The sequence below is a fragment of the Hemitrygon akajei genome, chromosome 7 (genome assembly GCF_048418815.1).
Source record: "Hemitrygon akajei chromosome 7, sHemAka1.3, whole genome shotgun sequence".
NCBI classification, from domain to species: Eukaryota; Metazoa; Chordata; class Chondrichthyes; order Myliobatiformes; family Dasyatidae; genus Hemitrygon; species Hemitrygon akajei.
Genome location: NC_133130.1, coordinates 85139155 through 85160603, shown reverse-complemented (window position 1 = coordinate 85160603; position 21449 = coordinate 85139155). Strand labels below are relative to the sequence as shown.

At 36.4% G+C, this 21449-nt stretch overlaps 1 protein-coding gene across 2 annotated transcripts in view; it reads right to left on the bottom strand.

Moving 5' to 3' along the window:
• Positions 1-301: 301 nt before the first annotated feature.
• The window catches only part of gpcpd1 (glycerophosphocholine phosphodiesterase 1), a 61794-nt gene continuing 40646 nt past the window's right edge, over positions 302-21449 (bottom strand). For both annotated transcript variants that reach the window (XM_073051344.1, XM_073051343.1), the window contains 9 exons: positions 20097-20189; positions 17289-17366; positions 15619-15658; positions 13198-13256; positions 12797-12862; positions 11583-11719; positions 5014-5149; positions 4764-4924; positions 302-2192 (listed from right to left, as the gene is read on the bottom strand). In XM_073051344.1, coding sequence (XP_072907445.1) covers positions 1949-2192; positions 4764-4924; positions 5014-5149; positions 11583-11719; positions 12797-12862; positions 13198-13256; positions 15619-15658; positions 17289-17366; positions 20097-20189 — 1014 coding nt within the window. In that variant the 3' untranslated portion in view covers positions 302-1948. The remainder of the gene's footprint in view (positions 2193-4763; positions 4925-5013; positions 5150-11582; positions 11720-12796; positions 12863-13197; positions 13257-15618; positions 15659-17288; positions 17367-20096; positions 20190-21449) is intronic.

Genomic DNA, 21449 nt, shown 5'->3' with positions numbered 1-21449 from the left:
GCAGAAACATGGCTCTAGGACAACATCCCACATACCAGAAATCTTCAGGCCATGCCACACAGGGACACATCAATATTTTGTGACTATGTGCAATTGTACCTCAGCCATAGAGTAACACTGTTTAGTTTAGCTACATACATGTGTATAGTTGAAAGATAATTGAACCTTAATTTTACTTGATCATAGTCTGTAAAGCAAAGAATGTTTCAATCGTCAAGATCTCAGAAGTAATTTTCCAAGTACAGTAAAATAAATAAGAAAGGAGTAGCTCAGTCCCAAAAAATTGAACAGACCACAGACATTGCGTAACAATCTTTTATCATTTTTAAGATCAAGTTAGCAGGTTAGCTATTCACTTATGCAATAAGTGCACATGCAAGTTATGAATTTCAGCTATGCTAGCTTGAATTGTAAAGATTGACTTGCATATTCAGAGTTCATAATTCAGTTTACATTAACATTTATATTAAACCAATATACAGCTTCTGAAGCAGTAAAGGAGCATTAACTAGCTGAAAACTTGGAGATGCAAAACCTCCGACAGAATTACAATACCAGATCAATTCAAAGATTTTGATAGTACAGCAAGAAAAACAATGTTAAGAGTGAACCATCTTGTTTAGTGACCATTCACCAGAGATATAGCTGCCAAGTGTAAAGCATCTTCACTTGTATATAGGCTCAATTATACTTAATGTCAAAATAAGTTAAAAGTACAAATTAAATTTTGGGATCAAATGAGGTGATCAAGTTGAATCTCTGTTCTCAATTCATTGCTCTTACTCAGAAAGCAACATCAAATGATAATTTTTATTTCCAAAAGTGAATTAAAATTCAACACTGCAAATATCAATTTAACTCAATAATACTCAATCTAACCCAATGAGAGCCTTATAGTAATTTCCCTGAGACCATAACAAGTATCAGACCACATTTGTACAGTGTTGAATCTCAAATGAGATTAAATTTGAATTTAAAATTTTAAATGTGCACAAAAATCCTAATTCCATGTTATTACATTTCTAAATTAAGATGGACATATCCACACTATTTCACAGAACATCATTTTTAAATAGCAAATTTACTAACTGTGTATCAAGTCAAATCCTTAATTGTGAACAGCAATTGTACACAGCTGCTACAGTTTATGCAAAAGACTTCAAAATGCTGGGACTAAGAATCAACTTTACAATTGCCATTTCCTTCACATGAAGCTATAACGACAAGAGTCCTTCTGTAGCACTTCAGTAATAGTTAGTATACCAAATTACATAACTTTGTTCTTTCATTGCATTCTCATTTATACGAATGAAATATTGAGACAATACCTAATTTAATACCGTGAGAAGTCAGTACTTGTCACTTGAAAGCAAATAAGTTAACATTACAAATCTTGTTACAGGTAATGGAAAGTAGTAATGATCCTATCTATATTTGTACACTATCTACATGCAAAGAAACATATTTGATATCTAGCTAGTATATATTTTGATCAGAATGTCAGAAAAGTCAAATGCAATTACCATCCATTTTATAAAAATGTTATGGCAAGTGTTTATTATAGGAGGCAAATATTCTTGCTAAAATTGATTTGAATTATAAATCAAGCCACTTCCTTCTCAATTTGCTGAAAACTGAGTTTTCTTCCTCAAACAAATCAGCATGTGCATATACTTGAATGTGAAATCATTACCCAGATAAAAATTAACCAAATACCAACATAACCTTACAATATAAACACTAATATAATGCAAACCCCCTCATCCATCCAAGTTTAAATGGCACAAAATGTAAACAAAATAAAAAGCATGAACTCTCTAAAAATACATTTACAGAAAATGTTTCTTTTAAACTAATTGACAGTGAAAAGGAATGAGATTGTTCATATTACTCCAAAGGAAGAAACCTAGTAACACTGCAAGATAACAGGAGCAAAATCAAGGACGGATCAAAATGAACTACAGCTTTGCCCAGAGTCTGATTCTGTACTGTACATTTCCTGTTCGCCGCTTTTTATTTCACTTGAATACGTACTTCCATTGTCATTCTGCCCTGGAACTGACTGGCAAGTGAAGTGGTTGATATCAGGACAAGAACAATCAACAAATGCTTCCTCTGGTAACTGTTGCTTCAATTCATCTAATTGTTCAACTTGGAATATATTCGTCTGCCCCAGCATAATGTCACAGATCCTGTTTAAAATAAAATTTGTAACATCTGAATTAACAGAAAATATATTAGAGAGACAGAACTGGATAATTCAGTTAGTTACAAGAATGAATAGCACAAAATAAAAGTCAATCTCAAATGTATATTACTAGATGTTGGCCTGTCTAATGAACTGTACATGCATCACTCACATCCCTTTCACAAGAGGACAGACTACTTCAGCCAATGAAATACTACTAAAATACAAGCATTACTATAATGAAGTTGGCAGTCAATTTACATTAGTTCTAGTATTTATAGATATTCCTTCTGATTTTGGGATAACCATTGGACCCTGCTTTCAAATACCCAAATAATCCTATACATTCATCCAAATGTAGAATGGGCCCCAATTTGAAAAGCTAGATCACTCCACCAGTACTCGCCTTTTGAGGAAATTCAGGCATAGTCTGTGTTGTTTTTTTATTACATAGTTCAGTCTAGTTTTTTGTACTGTGTCATGTAACACTATGGTCCTGAAAAACACCTCATTTTTACTATCCACTGTACCAGCAGTTATGGTCGAAATGACAATAAAAGTGACTCTCTTCAAAGCAGTCAAGCATACAACAAATGGAAAATAACCGTGGCATTAAAAAGTGCAGACAAAGTTACAATTGGCAATAACTTGTAGATGATCACAAAAGCTGGGAATAAGTTTCAGGCTGAGCCATTGCTCAATCCAATAAAAGATATCGCTTGCCCTTTTTCAGAGATGTTCTCACATTTCTGCTTAATAGAAGCAACAAATACAGTAGCTACAACCTTGGAGTTAGGAGTTAATAGGAAACTGGATGATGTGTAAAAAAAAAAACACAAAAAGGCATGAACAACACTCAACTCTAAAAGATGTGACACTGATAATATGTCCAGCATTTATTGCACGATGATAATAGCTCAAGGTAGCTATGAACAGTATTTTGAAAACACCAATTTACATGGCAAAAATACAGGTGCCACAAGGATTTTGGCCCAGCAGCAAATGAGTAATGATTCGCCCAGAACAGGATTCCAAGATGTTGTTTCATTGAACAAGTTTGAATTAAGGATTTAAAATGATGTGAAATAATCCTCAGCAAGAATGCTGTACTTTTATTTGGTTCATGATTACATTAAGGTACATTGTCCCAACTCTTGATGGTGTTACCATTCAGAAACGGCAATAAAACAAACTACCTTGATCTTGGATGGCATCTTTTTGGTGCTGCTGTACCTTTCATATAGACAAATGAAGAATATTCAAACACACCACAGACTTCCACTTTGTGGCTGACACAGAGGTTTGAGGATGCATCCAAATGACTCTCTGACCAGTATATGCTTACCTAATCCTATAGTTTTTAGTCAATTCCCACATTGTTGATGATGAAGGTTGCAGGCATGAAAAATATGGATGAATGCGAAGAAAAGCTGGACATTCACTAAAGATGGTCACTGAATAGTGCAAATGGCACTTGCTGATTATCAACCATGAGTTAGATGTTGCCCAAGACTTTATGTGGCAGATAAGGAACTTATTGACTCAAATTGCAAACAGAAGGACGTGTTTAAAGATGATAAAACATTGAAATAAATTAAATAGTTTGGTCCCCAAACACCGGTTCAACCCTGCAGTGCTGCTTTGGGAATTGGAAATTGCAAAAGATACAGATAAGCTTTATTTGTCAATATACATTGAGACATCAAGACAGTGAAATATGTAATTTGTTTCATATCAAATTAGCAAGGATTCTGCTTAGCAGTCCCCAAGTGTTGCCATGCTTCCAGTGCCAATATAACTCACTAACCTAACTGTATGGCTTTGAAACGTGAGAGGAAACTGGAGCACCCAGACGAAACCCATGCTAGCACGGGAGACAAATAAACTCCTTACAGAGAGTGGTGAAAGTGAACCTGGGTTACTGGCACTGTAAAACCAGTATACTAACCACTATGCTACTGTGTCCAACTATGATACCATAACTGGTCCCTAATAATTACTTACTTGGGCTTCTTGTTGCAGACACCATCAAATGCTCTCATGTTATGTATTATCTGCCTTTTAAACTATTTATCAATTCCCCAGATTTTACTTATGACCAAGTTACTTCTTTCAAATACACAACAGAAAATAATTATTCAAAACTCACATCCATTAACTGAGGTAGACAGATTTGTTGCAGTTTCAGAGTGTTAAGAACAAAGCAGGAAATTGGAAGTGAAGTGACCTTGAAGACATTTATAATTGTACACCCTAGAAAATGCTATCAGTGACAATGCTGTATTTTTTTTTCAAATTTTCAGGTTAAAAAAGTGTACTCTTCTAATTTTGCCTTCAGTCCAATTCTTAACCTAGTGTAGTAACTGATATTTGCTATCTTATGAAGCACAGCAAACCACTGCATTAAACTGCTACCACTTTAAGGCCATAAAACAGACAGTACATTTTAACAGTCTTAATGAAATCTGCAAAGCTTTCAAAATAAAACTAAAATTATTTGTCACCAGTTACATACATCAGCTACTCTGCACAGTCTAACCTCTAATACGATTGAATTTTGCTGTATTGATCATACCTGTCATAGATGAGGCCATCAATTCCTTTCTGCTTCAGCAACCTCCTATTTTCTGACTCATTGGTATCATCACCCCAGCAAAATATGACTAATTTTTTTGATTTAGCTTGTTGAATATACTCAGGATTTCGCAGCAAGTCCTCTGTGTGAACATTGACTCCCTATTAAAAAAAAACAAGGAAATCAAATTAAAAAGTACTAAAATTAATGCTCACATTGGATTGTGGAAATGTATAGAATTAGTTCTTACTAGAAGGTTTTCTGACTGTGCAAAACTCATGGCAATTGGTGTAGTTCGACTTCGGAGATCCATAAGCTCTGGATAGGCATCAGTATTGCCTTGGGTCAAGAAAAGCACTGGATACCTGTTTTGCTTCTGACTGATCCTAGAAAACAAAGAATTTTCACTATATTAAAGTCTCTCCTTTTTGCAATTCCCTGTTGGAAAACATGTTTAAATATAGGACAACCTTTCATCTACATACTGTACTTTATTAGAACTCAAATATTTGGGCTCTATTCACATCAGGGGCACAAAATACATTCTTTTATTTTGTAATTTGCTATTGATGGTTGAAGTGGTTTTTAAATTCAAGAGATGAGGGCACCACAAACTTCAGTATTCAGCATTTAATTACCTATCCTTAAATGCCTTTGACAGCATAGTGAATAACATCACACCCTGGACAGCTTCAAGGCAGCTCACTATCACCTACTCAGAGAACGTTCTGGGATCTTGTGTCTAGCATCAATGATAATTGAGTGTTTATGTTTGTTGCACTTGTGCAATAAATCTACAATAATACACACCAACTTCATGAGGAAATACAATAACAAACTTGTGCTTTGACTTGATTCAGTTCCCATCATTTGGAGAAAATAAAATTGATCATTGCCAAGACATTACTTTCTTGATGCCTAATAATCAGTTTGACAGTACTCTAAAAGTAATTTAAAAATTAGTACACAAAACATTGACAGCACACATTAGGTTCAGAGGTATCAAGGCAAACCTAGGAAATTAACACAGGGACACATAGGCAAATTCTTGAAGGGGACAAAACATTATATATAGTACCTTATAAAAGTATTCAGCTCACAACCCTTTATTCACATAAATAAGTACTACAACCAGGGATTTTGATCAAATTAACTTTGAATTTTTATTTCTGAATCACATGCTTTTTCCCCCCCACCACAGTTGAGCCTAATAAACAGGGAAAATTGTAAAGCATGAAAAACTACAAAAAAAACAAAAACTGAAATGTGAGCTTCTTATGCCCATAAATACTCATGAGGTATTAAATTGGGGAGGAAGTTCATCTTTCAACATCACAGTGACCCAAAGCATAATGCCAGAGCAAGCATGGAGTGGCTTCAAATGAGGGTAATTGATGTCCTTGTGACACCCAGTCATGAGTATTTATGCCCCTTTGCTCTGTACCTAGTTAAACCACTTCTCATAGCTATTACAGCCAATATCTTTTTAGATAAGTCCTGTGCAAGGTTAATATTGTGACGAGGCAAGATTTGCCCTTCCTTGCAAAATTGCTCAAGCTATGCCAGGTTAGTTGAGGAGCAGTAGTGAACAACGGTCATGAGGTCTTGCTAGAGATGTTTGATTGGATTAAGGTCGGGATTTTGACTGGGTGTCACAAGGACATCAATTACCCTCATTTGAAGCCACTCCATGCTTGCTGTGGCATTATGCTTTGGGTCACTGTGATGTTGAAAGATGAACTTCCTCCCCAATTTAAGCTTTTTGGATAGCGGGTTTTTATTCACTATCCCTATATTTAGCAGCATTTATCTTCCCATCAATCATGACCAGATTTCCAGTCCATCCCACTGAAAAGCATGCCCATAACCTCCACTATACAGTAGGGATGGCATTACCTGGCTGATGCTTAGTATTAGATTTATGCCACATTTACTGTTTCATGTTGAGGTCAAAAAGTTCCACTTTAGTCTCATCTGACCACAAGACTACCTTCCACATCTTTACAGTATCTTCTAAATGTTGTTTTGCAATGTCTTGATGGGCAAGGATGCTTTTATTTTAGCCAGGGCTTCTTCCAAGGCACTCTTCAACAAATACCCTTTTTGCACAAGGCCTTAGAGATTATGGAGCCATGAACTTCAAATTCTGGAGGCCCAATCAGTGTCAGGAGCAGAACACTTCAAAAGAGGTTACTTGTAGGCCAGTGAAGCTTGTATGAAAGGAGAGTTTCGCCGGCATTTGGACATTCCAGAAGCCCAATCAGCGCCAGCAATAGAGCACTGCAAATTAAATAAAAGCACAGAAGGGCCATTGTTGGGAATGGGCCAGCCGTGAGAGTAGGGGCATCAGGCTTTGACAAGAAGAGGCAGAGGCCAAAGAAACAGGTCAGAAGAGTTAGTTCCCCACCCCTTTCATTATTGCTTATTTGATCTTGGCTGCTCATTGTACAATGCATGCAGGATGGCAGATATGGCAGTGGAATGCTCCTGTAGCATGTGGGAATTCATGGAACCAGATAGTCTTCCTGATGACTACACCTGCAGAAAGTGCAAATAACTCCAGCTCATGAAGGAGTGGGAGCTGAAGTTGAATGAACTTAGGATCATCCAGGAGGCAGAGCAATTGATAGGTGACTTCTCAGCAGGTAGTTACACCCAGAGTGCAGAATTTGGGGAGTAGATGGGTGACACTGAGAGGGGTAAAGGAAGAAATAAGTCAGTGCAGGGTCCCCTGTGGCCATTCCCCTCAGCAACAGGCTTTGGATACTGCTGAGGGGGATGACCTAACTGGGCAAGGCAGCACTGTCAGATCAATAGCACAGTAGTTGGCTCTGAGCCTCAGAAGGGTAGGGTGAAGTCAGGCAGTGCAATAGGGAACTCAATAATTAGAGGGACAGACAGGAGATTCTGCAGTAGCAATACGAACACCAGGGTAACATGTTGCCTCCCGGGTGCTAGAGTCCAGGATGTCTCTGGGCGGTATAGACATTAAGAGGATATGTTGGAGCTTCTGAAAGGTATTAGATAATTCGCTGGGATTGGACAAGATGTACCCCAGGCTACTGTGGGAAGTGAGGAAGGAGATTGCTGAGCCTCTGGCAATGATCTTTCCATCATCAATAGGGACGGGAGAAGTAGCAGAGGATTGGAAAGTTGCAAACTTTCTTCCCTTGTTCAAGAAAGGGAGTAGAGATAACCCAGGAAATTATAGATCAATGAGTCTTACTTCATGGTGGGCAAGTTGTTGGAGAAGATCCTGAGAGGCATGATTTATGAGCATCTGGAGACATAATCTGATTAGGGATAGTCCACATATCAAGGGCAGGTCATGCCTTACGAGACTAGTTGAATTCTTTGAGGATGTAACAAAACACTTTGTTGAAGGTAGAACAGTGGATGTAGTGTATATGGATTTCAGTAAGGCATTTGATAAGGTTCCCCATTCAAGGCTCAGTCAGAAAGTATTGAGGCATGGGATCCAAGGAGACTTTGCTTTGTGGATTCAGAATTGGCTTGCCAAAAGAAGGCAGAGGGTGGTTGTAAATGGTTCAAATTCTGCATGGAGGACAACGACTGATGGTGTTCCGCAGGGATCTGCTCTGGGACCTCTCCTCTGTGATTTTTAGAAATGACTTGAATGAGGAAGTAGAAGGGTGGGTTAGCAAGTTTGCTGATGACACAAAAGTTGAAGGTGTTGTGAATAGTCTGGAGGGTTGATAGAGGTGATAGTGTGACACCGATAAGATGCAGAATTTGGCTGAGAAGTGTCAGATGAAATTCAACCCAGATAAGTGTGAAGTGGTTCATTTCGGTAGGTCAAATTTGAAGATAGAATATAACATTAATGCTAAGACTCTTGGCAGTGTGGAGGATCAGCAAGATCTGAGGGTCCATGTCCATAGGACACTCAAAGCTGCTGCACAGGTTGACAAGGCAGCGTATAGTGTGATGGCCTTCATCAATCATGGGATTCAGTTCAAAAGCTGGGAGATAATGTTACAGTTATACAAGACCTTAGTTAGACTCCACTTGGAGTATTATGTTCATTTCTGGTCACCTCACTACAACAAGGATGTGGATACTATAGAGGGAGTACAGAGGAGATTTACAAGGATGTTGCCCGGATTGGAGAACCCTTTCTCCTTGGTGCAATGGAGGATGAGAGGTGACCTGATAGAGGTGTACAGGAGAAGAGGCATTGATCTTGTGGATAGCTAGAGGCTTTTTTCCCCAGAGCTGAAATGGCTAACATGAGGGAGCATAGTTTTAAGGAGCTTGGAAATTGGTACAGGGGGATGTCAGAGTTTTTCCAGAGTGGTGGGTGTGTGTGGAATGCACTGCCAGTGACAGTGGTAGAGGTGGATACAACAGTGTTTTTTTCCCCAGAGACTCTTAGATAAGTACATGGAGTTTAAAAAGAGGGCTATGCAGTAGGGAAATTCTAGGCAGCTTCTAGAGTGTTACTTGGTCAGCACAACGTTGTGGCCGAAGGGCCTGTAACGTGTTGTGGATTTCTATGTTAACTCTAGTTGCAGCCACTGATTTCTGTAGCTCAGAGTGACTGCTGGCTTTACAGTAGCCTCTCTTACAAATGCCAATCTTTTCCAGCAACTAAGTTCAGCTATGTGTGGCTATGGTTTCATGATGGACTGCACTGATCTGAGTTATATTCAGAGCCTTTGAGATGGCCTTGTACCCTTTTCCCAGATTTCCTCTATTATCATTTCTTTGACTTGTCTTGAATACTTCTCTTGTCTTCATTTTAGTTTGTCTGTTGAAAATCTACCACACTGTTGGACCTTACAGAGAGAGGGGGTATTTATTCTTATGAATTCATTCAAGACAGGTAGATGATCTTCCAATTTTCTACATCACCAAAATGGGTGAGTTGGTAAGACAATATACAGTACAGCATCTTAGGATAATTTGTGTAGTAATTACAAGGGGATTGGTATTTGTTCAGCTTCACAATTTGGGTTTTTCCAATTTTAGTAAATTGTTGGACAGGTTTTGAAATTTTTCTTTTGATTTGGCATGATGTTTTATAGATTAGCTCAAAAAATCCTACTTCAATATATTTTAAATTTAGAAAATTAGACAGTAAAATGTGAAAATTGTTGTGAGGGCCGAATCTTGTTTCAGTTAAACTATTTAAATTAAAACAGATCAGTCTGACAAATTGTAAAAACAATGTGGACACAAACTTATCAGTAAGATTAATGCTAATTTACCTAAAGTGGTAATGGTACAATGGTTTCCAGAATGAAACATTCAGGCTCTTGGTATTATTACATTTAAACTTCATGTCTTTCTGACATACATACCCTGTGTTTCCTACTCCGTAATACCAACCTCCACACCCCCACCCTGCAACACGATCGATGCAGGTATTTTTCCACATTCATACTAATTCTTCCTTTAGGGAAGAGTAAAGGGAATAATAAGTGAATTTCATTGTAGACTACTGAACTGCAGTTTATGGAACTTGACTGATTAGCTACATCAGTGTAACATGGGCCTGGTTAAAATAACTTACTAGATCCTCTCAGTAACTAAATCAGTGGTTCCCAACGTTTTTTTGGCCATGCCCCACCTAATCACCTCTAAAATCCTAATGCCCCCTGTGGTGATATATAATTCTTATTATTCAAAAAGTGAACTCCTATTCACCTGGAGGAAGCCTAAAAGACCATTAACTTGGTTTAAACAAGCTTCCAAAGAACATGGCATTCATGAAAGAGAAAAATAAAAGAACCAAAGGACTGTTAAAGATCTGAGGAAGAAATTACTAAGAAATTGTAAAAAAAAAGAACATTAAGTGATATTAAAATAATAGTAATAAATAAATAAAACAATGCCGATTCGTTTCTACAGCATACAAAGACAGATACACCATTTAAAAGAGATGACGCAATGTACACACCTTCACACCACCAAGAACCGAAAGCTACTGCAAAAAGCAGCATTGGCGCGACCTCGTACGAGTTTCTTACGCGTTTGGACTTGTTCATTCGTTCCTTCCTACATCAGTCAATTCATTAATTTAATTATGAAAGCCATTTGATGGTTGTAATGATGGTGATACACTATATATACAGTACATACGCAATTACACATGTACATACACACAAGTATTTTTATGTATGCATACTGTATACACACATGTATTAACTCGCACACACACTCATACTCACACAGACTTACTAGAAAAAATTCACTGTTAATAACTCATTCTCGAATTGCCCCCCTTAAAAATCAAATTACCCCCCTGTGGGGCGTACGCCCCACGTTGGGAACCACTGAACTAAATCCTTCTTTCACTACAACCAAAATCTCAGAGTAACATTACCACACCCGCTTTCCTTTAACAAATATACTCATCTGCCTTTCACATGGTAACATTGTCACTAAAGTGCTAGGACTCTCAGGTCAAGCTACACTGCAAGTTAAAGATACACAACAAAGGAATTCAGTCTGCTTATTTATTCTCTGCTCAACTGCCTAACCTACCATCCCCAAAAGCAGTCTGGAAACTTTGTATAGTCCCTTCAGGACAAACACTTCTTCTTCTTGAGTCCAGAGACGAAGTCCAGCATAAACAAATCAATACAGGAGGAAGAAAAAATTTTTGTACAATTGCATGGAGATATCTAGATTTTAGGCAACCGCAAAAAGTATTCCTTTTTTGTTAGATATCTTGGATTTAAACTGCAGGTAGCACTACCAAAACGTCACGGATCAAAAATAATACTTACTAAAAATGCAAGAGATGAAGATCTACACATACTTATTATTTTCAAATATTAAATTGAAACTTACATAGAACAGACATCAGCAACAAAGGAAGAGAACACTATTTGACGGTTAGATGCATTTTCCAAGGTACATTTTAGGATGACATCAATAGCCTTATTCATGTCCAAATATGTTGGCAAGTTACCCTCCCAAGTACCATCCTATAAATGGAGGAAGAAAAACACCTTGAGTTTCTGTAGGAAGCAGGCACAACAAATAACCTATATATGATAAGCAGTGGATAGAGTGGAATCTCAAATATACTGAGCAATATTTTTCTGCTACATTACAGATGACATTGATCTGGTTTACCAACACTTTCCACTTTTTCTTCTGCAATAGTTGACTCCCACACCAGTTAATCTTGTGGCCTATCAAGGTTGCTTATGAACTCTTTCAAACTCCTTGCACTGTTTGGATATTTATATTAAAAAATCCTTTTGCAGGGTCAACAGCAGAAAATTTTAAGCTCAAGATATTTGGCAGAAGACTGCCCTTTAAAAATTACTACATGTTTATGGTTTACTATTTTCTTTGAAAGAAGCAGCTTCAATAATGTAGTACATTTTTATTATCACTATGAAGTATCACTGAATGACCTGCACAGTTTATGGATTAAGAACCTTGAGTCAGAGACAACTGTTCTACTAAGCTAAAATTTGCAAATTTACTGTATCAACTGCTTTCCCATTTTATTTGGATATTGAAATATCCCTTCATAATCTGATTCAAACATCCAAGTGCATGCTCCCCCTCAGAGCTTAATGAAAACTAATGCATCATTTAAAGATATCCGACACATTAAACATCAGACGACACCTTGACTGTAGTTCTAGAGATGGTATATAAAACCACTTTTATAACTATAGTGCCCCACTACAAAGGGTCTTGTCAATCTGCAAAAGTAGATGGAATTAACAACTGGAATATAATAAGCCTTACAATTTTTGGACTAACTTATGTACTAATAAAACATTGAAAGCAAAAATTTGAGCAATTGTCATCAAGTGTTTTAGCATTTGCTCCCCTAAAAATTACCAATAACATTTAGTAATTTCAATTTACACCAGTAATGATAATCAAGAATACATAAACCTTGTCAAAGATAGTCTTTCATCTAGTTAGTCATGACGTTAATACTATAAACAAGGTTATCTGGTTGCTGCACTGACCATAATCCAATAAATCTTACCAAAGATAACCAGCCAATGTACAACTATGCAGTGTAAGGTACTTACTTTTTGTTGATAAGGCCATTTAATTTCAATGTTGAACCCAATATTCTCAGGCACACATAATAACACCTAAGAAGAAATTACACCATTTATGTGGAAAGCACCTGCTTCACAAGTAATCCACAAAATTTCAAGTACAAATTTTAACTACATATTAATATCTTTTGTAAAATAAGTAATATACAAATGAACACTTCTAAATGATCCAGAACTATTGTGCTTAATTAAAAATTAAAATATCTATGGCAAATGTCACTGATCAAAAACAATGAATACTTATTTCTTTCTACTTATGAATACCTGGACACTTTAAGCATAGTCTCACATTCAAGAGGATAGAAATGATATTCAATGACATCTGGGAAATTCTGTACAAGTTATATTTTGTTCATTAAATAACACACCTGCTGTAAGGAAGGAAATGGCTGGTTGTCTGAAGCATCACTTTCATCATCCAAATTTTCTAAGGAATTAAAAATTCAGGAAGCTCACATGAATTTTGAAATTAAAAATTATCTTCCTATAAAATCATATATAAACACAGTAACATTTACACCAGAGGTTAAATTAACTTCTCAGTTAATGCCTTCAACTTAATAAATAACTGAAAAAGTAAGCTATTGCTTAGACAATTTTCAAGCAGACTTGCTTTCAAAAGGGACAAAAAGATCTTTTCATGAAATCGATGTTATCCAAGATGTTCCTTGTGTAAAAATCACAATTTTAAAAAAACTAGCTTCATATGGAGAACTTTAATCCCTCCTTCCAAGCAGTTGATAGGATTTCTAATCCTGGCTAAAGAAGTGAGAAATGACTACTTTCCCAGGACATTATTCTATTGCTCTGTTTTTGGAGTTTATTACAGACAATGTGATATTTCAAATGGACATACACAAACCAACTGTATTTATATCAGGGGTGATACAATAAAAAACGGAAGGCAACATTGCTACTTCCAAACATTAATGACAAGTACAAATTGGAAATAGCACCATGACTGAGTTAAAAAGTTGTGTGCGCATTTCACTGTTTTTACTGCATCTCCAAGAGAATTTGCATGCTATTTTCACAAGCAAAATAAAAGCTATTCACTCTTGCAAACATTAAAATCATGGCATCTAAAGATAATTATTTTAAATGAAAATACTGGAGGGAAAGGAAATTTTAGATGAAGATTAATTCAAATATTTTCTAAGTAGATAAGACCATATAATGAAGGAAACAAGCCATCACTAGCCTAATTCAAGCATTGTCAGTGTGATGGCCATTTACCGCAACTTATGCTGCTAATCAGGTTTTAATTGAGTAACCACATTAAATGAGGCCAGAATTAATTCAAGACTGCCACTAGTAATATCAACCTTCTTACAAGATGCATTATAAATTAGGTTAAGCCAATTCTACCCATCACAATTCTTAAACATATCCTATAGGACAAGGCACCGAAGTTGAAATGCAAAGGGTCAGAATAGCTTTTGTCCCCATTTTATTGCTTTACATGACTGGAATCAACTCTCAAGCAGATAATGGCCCAGCATTTGACTCAAACTCAAATTGTACATTTAAGGCTCCATGTTGAAACTTCATACATATAACATAGTAACTGAATGCTCCATTTCATTCTCTATGCTTCTGAACCCAGTCTTATATATATTAAACTAATTAAACATTAAAATTATCAATAGATTTAAATATAACAAGTTTATAATTAAACCTTTTGCAGCCTTCCTTGCTCAATTCAATTTAGTTACCAGAAATAAAGATAACTTTCCAAACCTAATGTCTCCCCTCCCTTTTCAGAAGTGAGCTCAGCTTAAAGAACTACTGACGTGAAATAACTTTGCATTAATGTATTAATATGTTTATAAAGGACTTTTCTGTTTCATCTATTTTAGACAGAGCAAATGTGGTCCATAAATAACTTTTACTGTTATTATAGTGAAATGGTTAAGTGCATACTATCAATTTAAAATAAAATAGGTCATTAAATAAATGCGTTGTACAGGCCCAGCAATTCCCATGATTTGGTACAGATTGCTACTAATTAAGACCTAAAACTACAATCTGTTTTAAACTGTAGCTAATTTACCTAATAGTGGAACATTTGCAATCTTAGCCAACAAAATTTGCAACATAAAAGAACCCAGGTTACGGACAGAACAGCGCCAGCTCAGAAGGTGGTGATCTAAGGAACTCCTGTGGTCTGGTCCCAAATGTTTTCTCAGACTGGGAAGTTCCCACCTGTACTTACCTTACCTATGATTAACTTGGATACAAATTAAAGAAAGGTTTTGGTAGAACTATTGTACAGAAAGAATTAAAACATGTTTTAAAAACTGAAACCCCTTTTAAACAGGCATCTATAGAAACACATTAAGTTGGGTTGCTTCAACAGGTGACCCAGCCATTATCTCTTCAGAGATCGTCTGCCTAGTGTCAGCGGTCACATAACCAGGACATGTGATTTGTACCAGCCGCTCATACGACTATCTACGACCTGCTCTCATGGCTTCACATGATATGATCCTGATTGGTGGGGGGGGGGGCAAAGGGCAAAGCAGGTGCTAACCTAGTCCAAGGTGACCTGCAACTAACAGAGGGAAGGAGCGTCTTACACCTCCTGTGGTAGAGTTGCATTGCCACTCAGCCACCCATGGTACATTGAATAAACACATTTAAAAACCAGCTGATTGTATAAATGATTTTCTAGTCTGTCATTTCGGAGACCAATTAGCATGACATTGTGCAAGGATGTCAAATTACAATACTAAAACTATAAAATCAATCTCATGGGGATTGTTGAAAAGTTCTGATGCTATATTTACCTTTATCATCATTCACCTTCAAAGCAGCCACATGAGCCAACTGAAAAATAAAATTGGCAAGTGACTGTACTACTTAATTATGTAAGATCGTATTAGCACACTAGTTCACTGTTGTGCTTATGCTTCGCTTTTCTGTAATAACCTTGCTCAGTTAAGAATTAACATGCCTCTTTGCTTACAGGAGCTTAACTACATGAGTAAAATGGGGATACTGTACTTCAAAATAAAACAAAGCATTCTGAAAACTAATTATTTGATTTAAAAATTAATAACCTGGGATTTTGAGGCATGTCACTAATACAAGTGTAGATAATGTTAACAAGTATTACTATATAATATCAAAACCCTCAAGTAATTTTAAGACATGTGTTAACTCCTCTTTCCCATATCATGCATTCACAGCTAAAACTTGCGTCTGATCTGCTCGCAATTTATCACAGCAGTGTGTACCAAGAGTTTATACACATATTTGCCAATATTTGGTGTCAAACATGGAAATATCCCTTTTAAATTTGAAGCAAAGTACACTAAATGTAGAGGCCATGAGCAGGATTTTAATAGAATACCAAAAGTATAACTGAAACAAACGCTAACCATGGGACACCATAGTGGAAAAATCACTGAATCAAATTTCTGGGTAAGATATTTGACTTAAAAGATATTGTATTATATCAGCAACAAAGTTCTATGTAACTTAAAACAAAATGACAAGCACTCATTTCCCCAGAATTGAGAAATATGTGATTGAAGGAATAGTTAAGGAATGTACAACTCAGTGGCCACTTTATTAGGTACCCCTGCTTGTTAATGCAAATATCTAATCAGCCAATCATGTAGCAGAAACTCAATACATAAAAGCATGCAGACATGGTTAAGTACTTCATTTGCTTTTCAGACCAAACAACAGAATGGAGAAGAAATGAGATATAAGTGACTTTGACCATGGAATGACTGTTGGTGCCAGACAGGGTGGTTTGAATGTCTCCTGTACCTAATAAAGTGGCCAGAGTGCAAGTATAATCCTCAGTTAAAAGAGCAAAAACAAACTTAATGCAGTTTTGTAATAAAGAACAGAAAAACGTGTAATAGTCAAAAAGTAAAACAAAAAAAAATAAAGATTCTGGAAATCTGAAAATAAAAGAATGCAATTAGCTATAAACCCATCAGGCAACATCTCTGGAGAGACACCAACTTGTGACATATCAACTTTCATCAGAAGAGACATTGGCTTGAAGTGACAATTGTGATTCTCTTTTAACAAATGCTCATCGACTTATTTTTCCAACATTGTTTCTAGTACAGAAGTCATTCATTGCCTCTGGTTGTGACTGTGCACTGATAAGTAAGCCTAATTGAATTCTTAACCACCCCACTGTTCTATTCTTATTGTGCATTAAATTCAGTGACTAATGAGGAATGAAAACCATTTGAGGATGGCTGTGGATAGTTTATGGCCAATATAGTCATACAATTTCCCTCTTTTCATTGGATTGTCATTCACTACATTTTAGCACGTCTTGCTTTCTTGGTTAGCTTTGTAATACATGTCAATTTAGGCCAAGTTTGACTGGTGGGGGGGGGGGGGGGAGAGAGAGAAGAGAGACAGCTTTCAATGAACTCACTTACACAACTGAGAATATCACTACATTTTCTTAATTATAGTTTCTTACCTTTAATAGTTGTAACTGTTCAAATGTAAGTTCCTTTACAGGAATTTCAAATAATTCTGAAGATTCTTTGTCCAATTTCTAGGAAAATAAAAGTTTCATTGCTCAGTATACATTACACAGGTTTCCAAAAGCATTGCAACACAAGGTTATAAAAATACTAATTTTAGGATTTATCTACCTTTTAAAGGATGTGCAAAATATTCAAGCATAGGTTACAATACAAAAAATATTTGTGCAGTAAATGGAGGTTGTCAAAGGACACACAGGACAAACCAGTTGGAGGCATGTGTTGCACTTTGAGGGGTCAAATATAGAGGGAAGTATACAGTCAATGGCATGACCCTTGGGAGTACTGACATACAGAGGAATATTGCAGGTGAGAGTCCATAGGTCTCTGAAAGTGGCAACACAAATCAATAGGGTGGTAAAGGAGACATCAGTACTGGTGGAAGCATAAGCAACAGTGATGTTTAAGCAGCATTTGGACAGACATATTCATTTCAAGAGGACTAGAATATAAAAGCAAGAATATAATGCTGAAGCTGAGGAGATGGTCAGATCACATTTCTAAAGGAGAATATTGTTGTTAACTCCAGGAGATTTGCAAGAATGATTCCAGAAATGAAATGGTTAGTTTGTGAAGAGCATTTGATGGCTATGTGAGTGAGTACATAGGCCTGTACTCACTGGAGATTAGAAGAGCAATGGGGATCTCACTGAAACCTACCAAATATTGGAAGCTGGATAGAGTGGATAGAGTCCACAGTGAAGACTGATGCAAAATGGTTACCCAGTTCATCCGGCAGTTCTTTGCTCCCCCTTTAGTACTTCTCCAGGGTAATTTTCTAGCAGTCTACTGTCCACTCTTCGCTCTCTTTTACTCTATTTGAAAAGACCTTGGTATCCTCTTATTGGCTTGCTTATCTACTTTCATCTTCTCCCCTTGTTTTTTTTTAAGTTGCCTTCTGTTGGTTTTTAAAAGCTTCCCTATCCTCTTGCTTCTCACTAAATAGCTTCTTTTGATTCCAACAACAAAATGATTTTCCAAATCTGCCTGCATAAATGAAGGCCCCCATAACAATCATAACATTGTTTTTCTTTCATGCCTTTTTTATCTCCTGTGGTAACTTGTACCCCACATTGTGGCTGCTAATTAGAGACTTGCACATAACTCTCATTAGGGTCCTCTTATCCTTGCAGTTTAACTCCACCCAAGGATTTTACATCTTTTGATTCCATGTCACCCCTTTCTCAGGATTTGATTCCTTTAAAAAAAAAAACGGAACCCTGCCAACACCTCTGTGCACCTGCCTGTCTTTTTGATAGGATGTGCATTTTGGAAATTCAGCTCTTGAAATTTTTTAGCCACAACTCTGGTGCCCAAAATTACATACAATTTCTAACTGCACTATAAACTCATCTATATATATCCTGTATTCACCACCCCTCTTCTCCAATTTGTCTCCATGTTGCCGGAAGCTAAATTCTTACTCCTTCCCAAAATTTGTTTTTTTGTTATACTTTTAACGGAAGAAAGCCAGCCTAACAAAGATGACTTTTTTTGCATCAGGTGCCATTAAAGAGAATTTTGGACATCTAGTAACAGGGATGTCATCAAGCTAGCCAATTAGTCAATCATATTAAATCTCTTGACCAGTAAATCAGGAACATGTTTTTAGGAGGACAAACAAAAAAGTATTAGTTACAGCACAGGGACAGGCCTTTAGGGCCACAAAAACTGTTTCAATCACCAACCACTTATTTACACAAAAAAATGGGATTAATATATTCTCCCCACATTCTACCACTCACCTACATGACAAGGACATTTTACAGTGGCAAATAATTTACCAAACTGTATGCCTTTGTGATGTGGGAGGAAATGGCAACACCCAGAGACCCATGCAGAGAGACAGAATGTGCAAACTCCATAGAGATAACACTCAGGACTAAATGCAGGTGACAGCTGCTGTCAGACAGTTCTACTTGCTGTACTGCAGTTTTCTAAAAATTTCACAGAGCACTAAACATTAAGTCTGTAACATCCATATGTATGTTTGTCACAGCAAAATTAATTTTAAAAATAATTCTTAGAATATGTTATACTATAAAATTAAGAAATTAAAATATACAAACACCAATGTGATTTTTTAAATATATAAAGCAGCAATGATAGCTCAAAACGTGCACAAAGAATTTTCAATGCACTTAACATTGAAGCTAATTAAAAGTAGCTGAAATCCATTTAATGTGCACTTATTCAATTGGACAAAGCTTCAAAGAGAACTATGGAGAAAGTTACTGACAGCAAATTGAGGATTTTCCAATGTGAACTGCAAACATGCTCAAATCCAAATATTAACGGAGAAATGTCAGTAAATATCACTCACCAGGTCTGCACAAAATACAAAACTTTGATCTTCACACCAGATATGAAGGCAATGTATTAAGAGCTGATTTCAACAACACTTGTAAAACACTAACATGTCCATTTTCCCAAATCAAAAGTTGCAATTTCTCATAGCACTGAACCATGGACAACTTTACACCCTGTTTTGAGTTGCTTTTGTATTGATATGATAAAATAATTCACTTTAATTTCTTTCAAAATCAAAAGTAAACCAAACCACAACTTCAAACTGCAGTGGCAGATTACAAATGAAGTGGCCACTTTACAACCACATTTGATAGATGCCATAGAACTGATGCACATCAATCTTAATGTTTATTAACTACGTTAAATGTCTATTAATGTCTTTGCAATAGGTAAATCGAGTAAAATGAAAAAAGAGCAAGTAATTCACATACCTTTTTCATCGCTATACAACAGGTGAGATCATGGTAAACAATGGGAATATGGTCCTTTGAAAGATGTACATCAAATTCTACAAAGGCAGCACCCTGAAAGAAATGAATCATTTCCTTATTGCCTGCGGATTGTACAGCAATAGTGAAGTAAACATCTCAATATAAACAAAAAGCCAATTTCATGCTTATTTTGTGATTCAGTATTGTCTCTGCTTAAAGAGATTGCATTGCTCAAATAGATTTGTACTATAAACGATGTATGGGTTTATGATAAGAAACATTCTAAAATATTTGTAAAATGTACTTTTCTCTTTCTGTACCTTGTTCACCGATATTCCCTCCCATTACTGTAGATTCAGGTTTCTGATTACCAACTATATTAATGACTTGATCAAAAAAAAAATCACCCTGGAAGTGGGAGGAAGTGCCAATCACAAGAAAGTTTTAAATTTTTCAGTAAATTTCACATGTAATCATAGCTGCAGTTTGCACACAACCATCTACTAAACATACACTGGCTAAATGTTAAGAAATGAAACTTGGGACAGATAATGCAATCTAATCAATAATGGTCCCTTTAACCATCAGGGTAAGCAATCAATTTAATAATTCAGTGGGACAACATCTTCAGCAATTCAATACTCAACATGGAAAGTCCTTCTAGGTTTTGTGGCTCAAGTCCCAAAGAGGCCCAAAACCACAACCTTGAAGATTCCAGGCTTAAATCCAACCAGCTGAGGTAAAGAGATGACAGCAGTATGTGCATAGGTACAAACCAATGACAAGGTTGACACTTGATTAAAAACTTCAATTAAAGCAGAAAAATAAAGGCCAAAAGCATATTATACCTCATTAATATTCTTTCAGGTGATCACTATTAAGCAAGTTAACACATAACTAAGCTCAATGGCATGACAACTATCTGCACTGAGGAACTGTTGTGACATGGGTAACCTAATCCAATTAAATATTTCAAATAAAAAGTACCTTTCAATCAAAAAACATCAAATCAAGGGCCTGCTTATACACTTTCGGACATTAGAAAGCCCAATTACAATGCTTGAGAAAGTTCCCCGCGCCCAGGCCAATTAACATTTAGAAGTGGGGGGGGGGGGGGGGAAACAGAATTATGGAAAAACAACAAGGCATTGGCAAATACAAAGCAGTAAATGCTGAAGGAGGTCAGCATATCAAGCAGCTGAGCTCTGCCAGCATTGTTCTTTATTTCAGATTATAGTACCTGCAGTTTCTCATCCTTCTAGATTCGCAAACTAATTGTCATCTTTTTCTTATACTCTAATAGTCACTGATTCTCACATGTACTTAATCATCAAGCACACTTTTGAAGTCTGT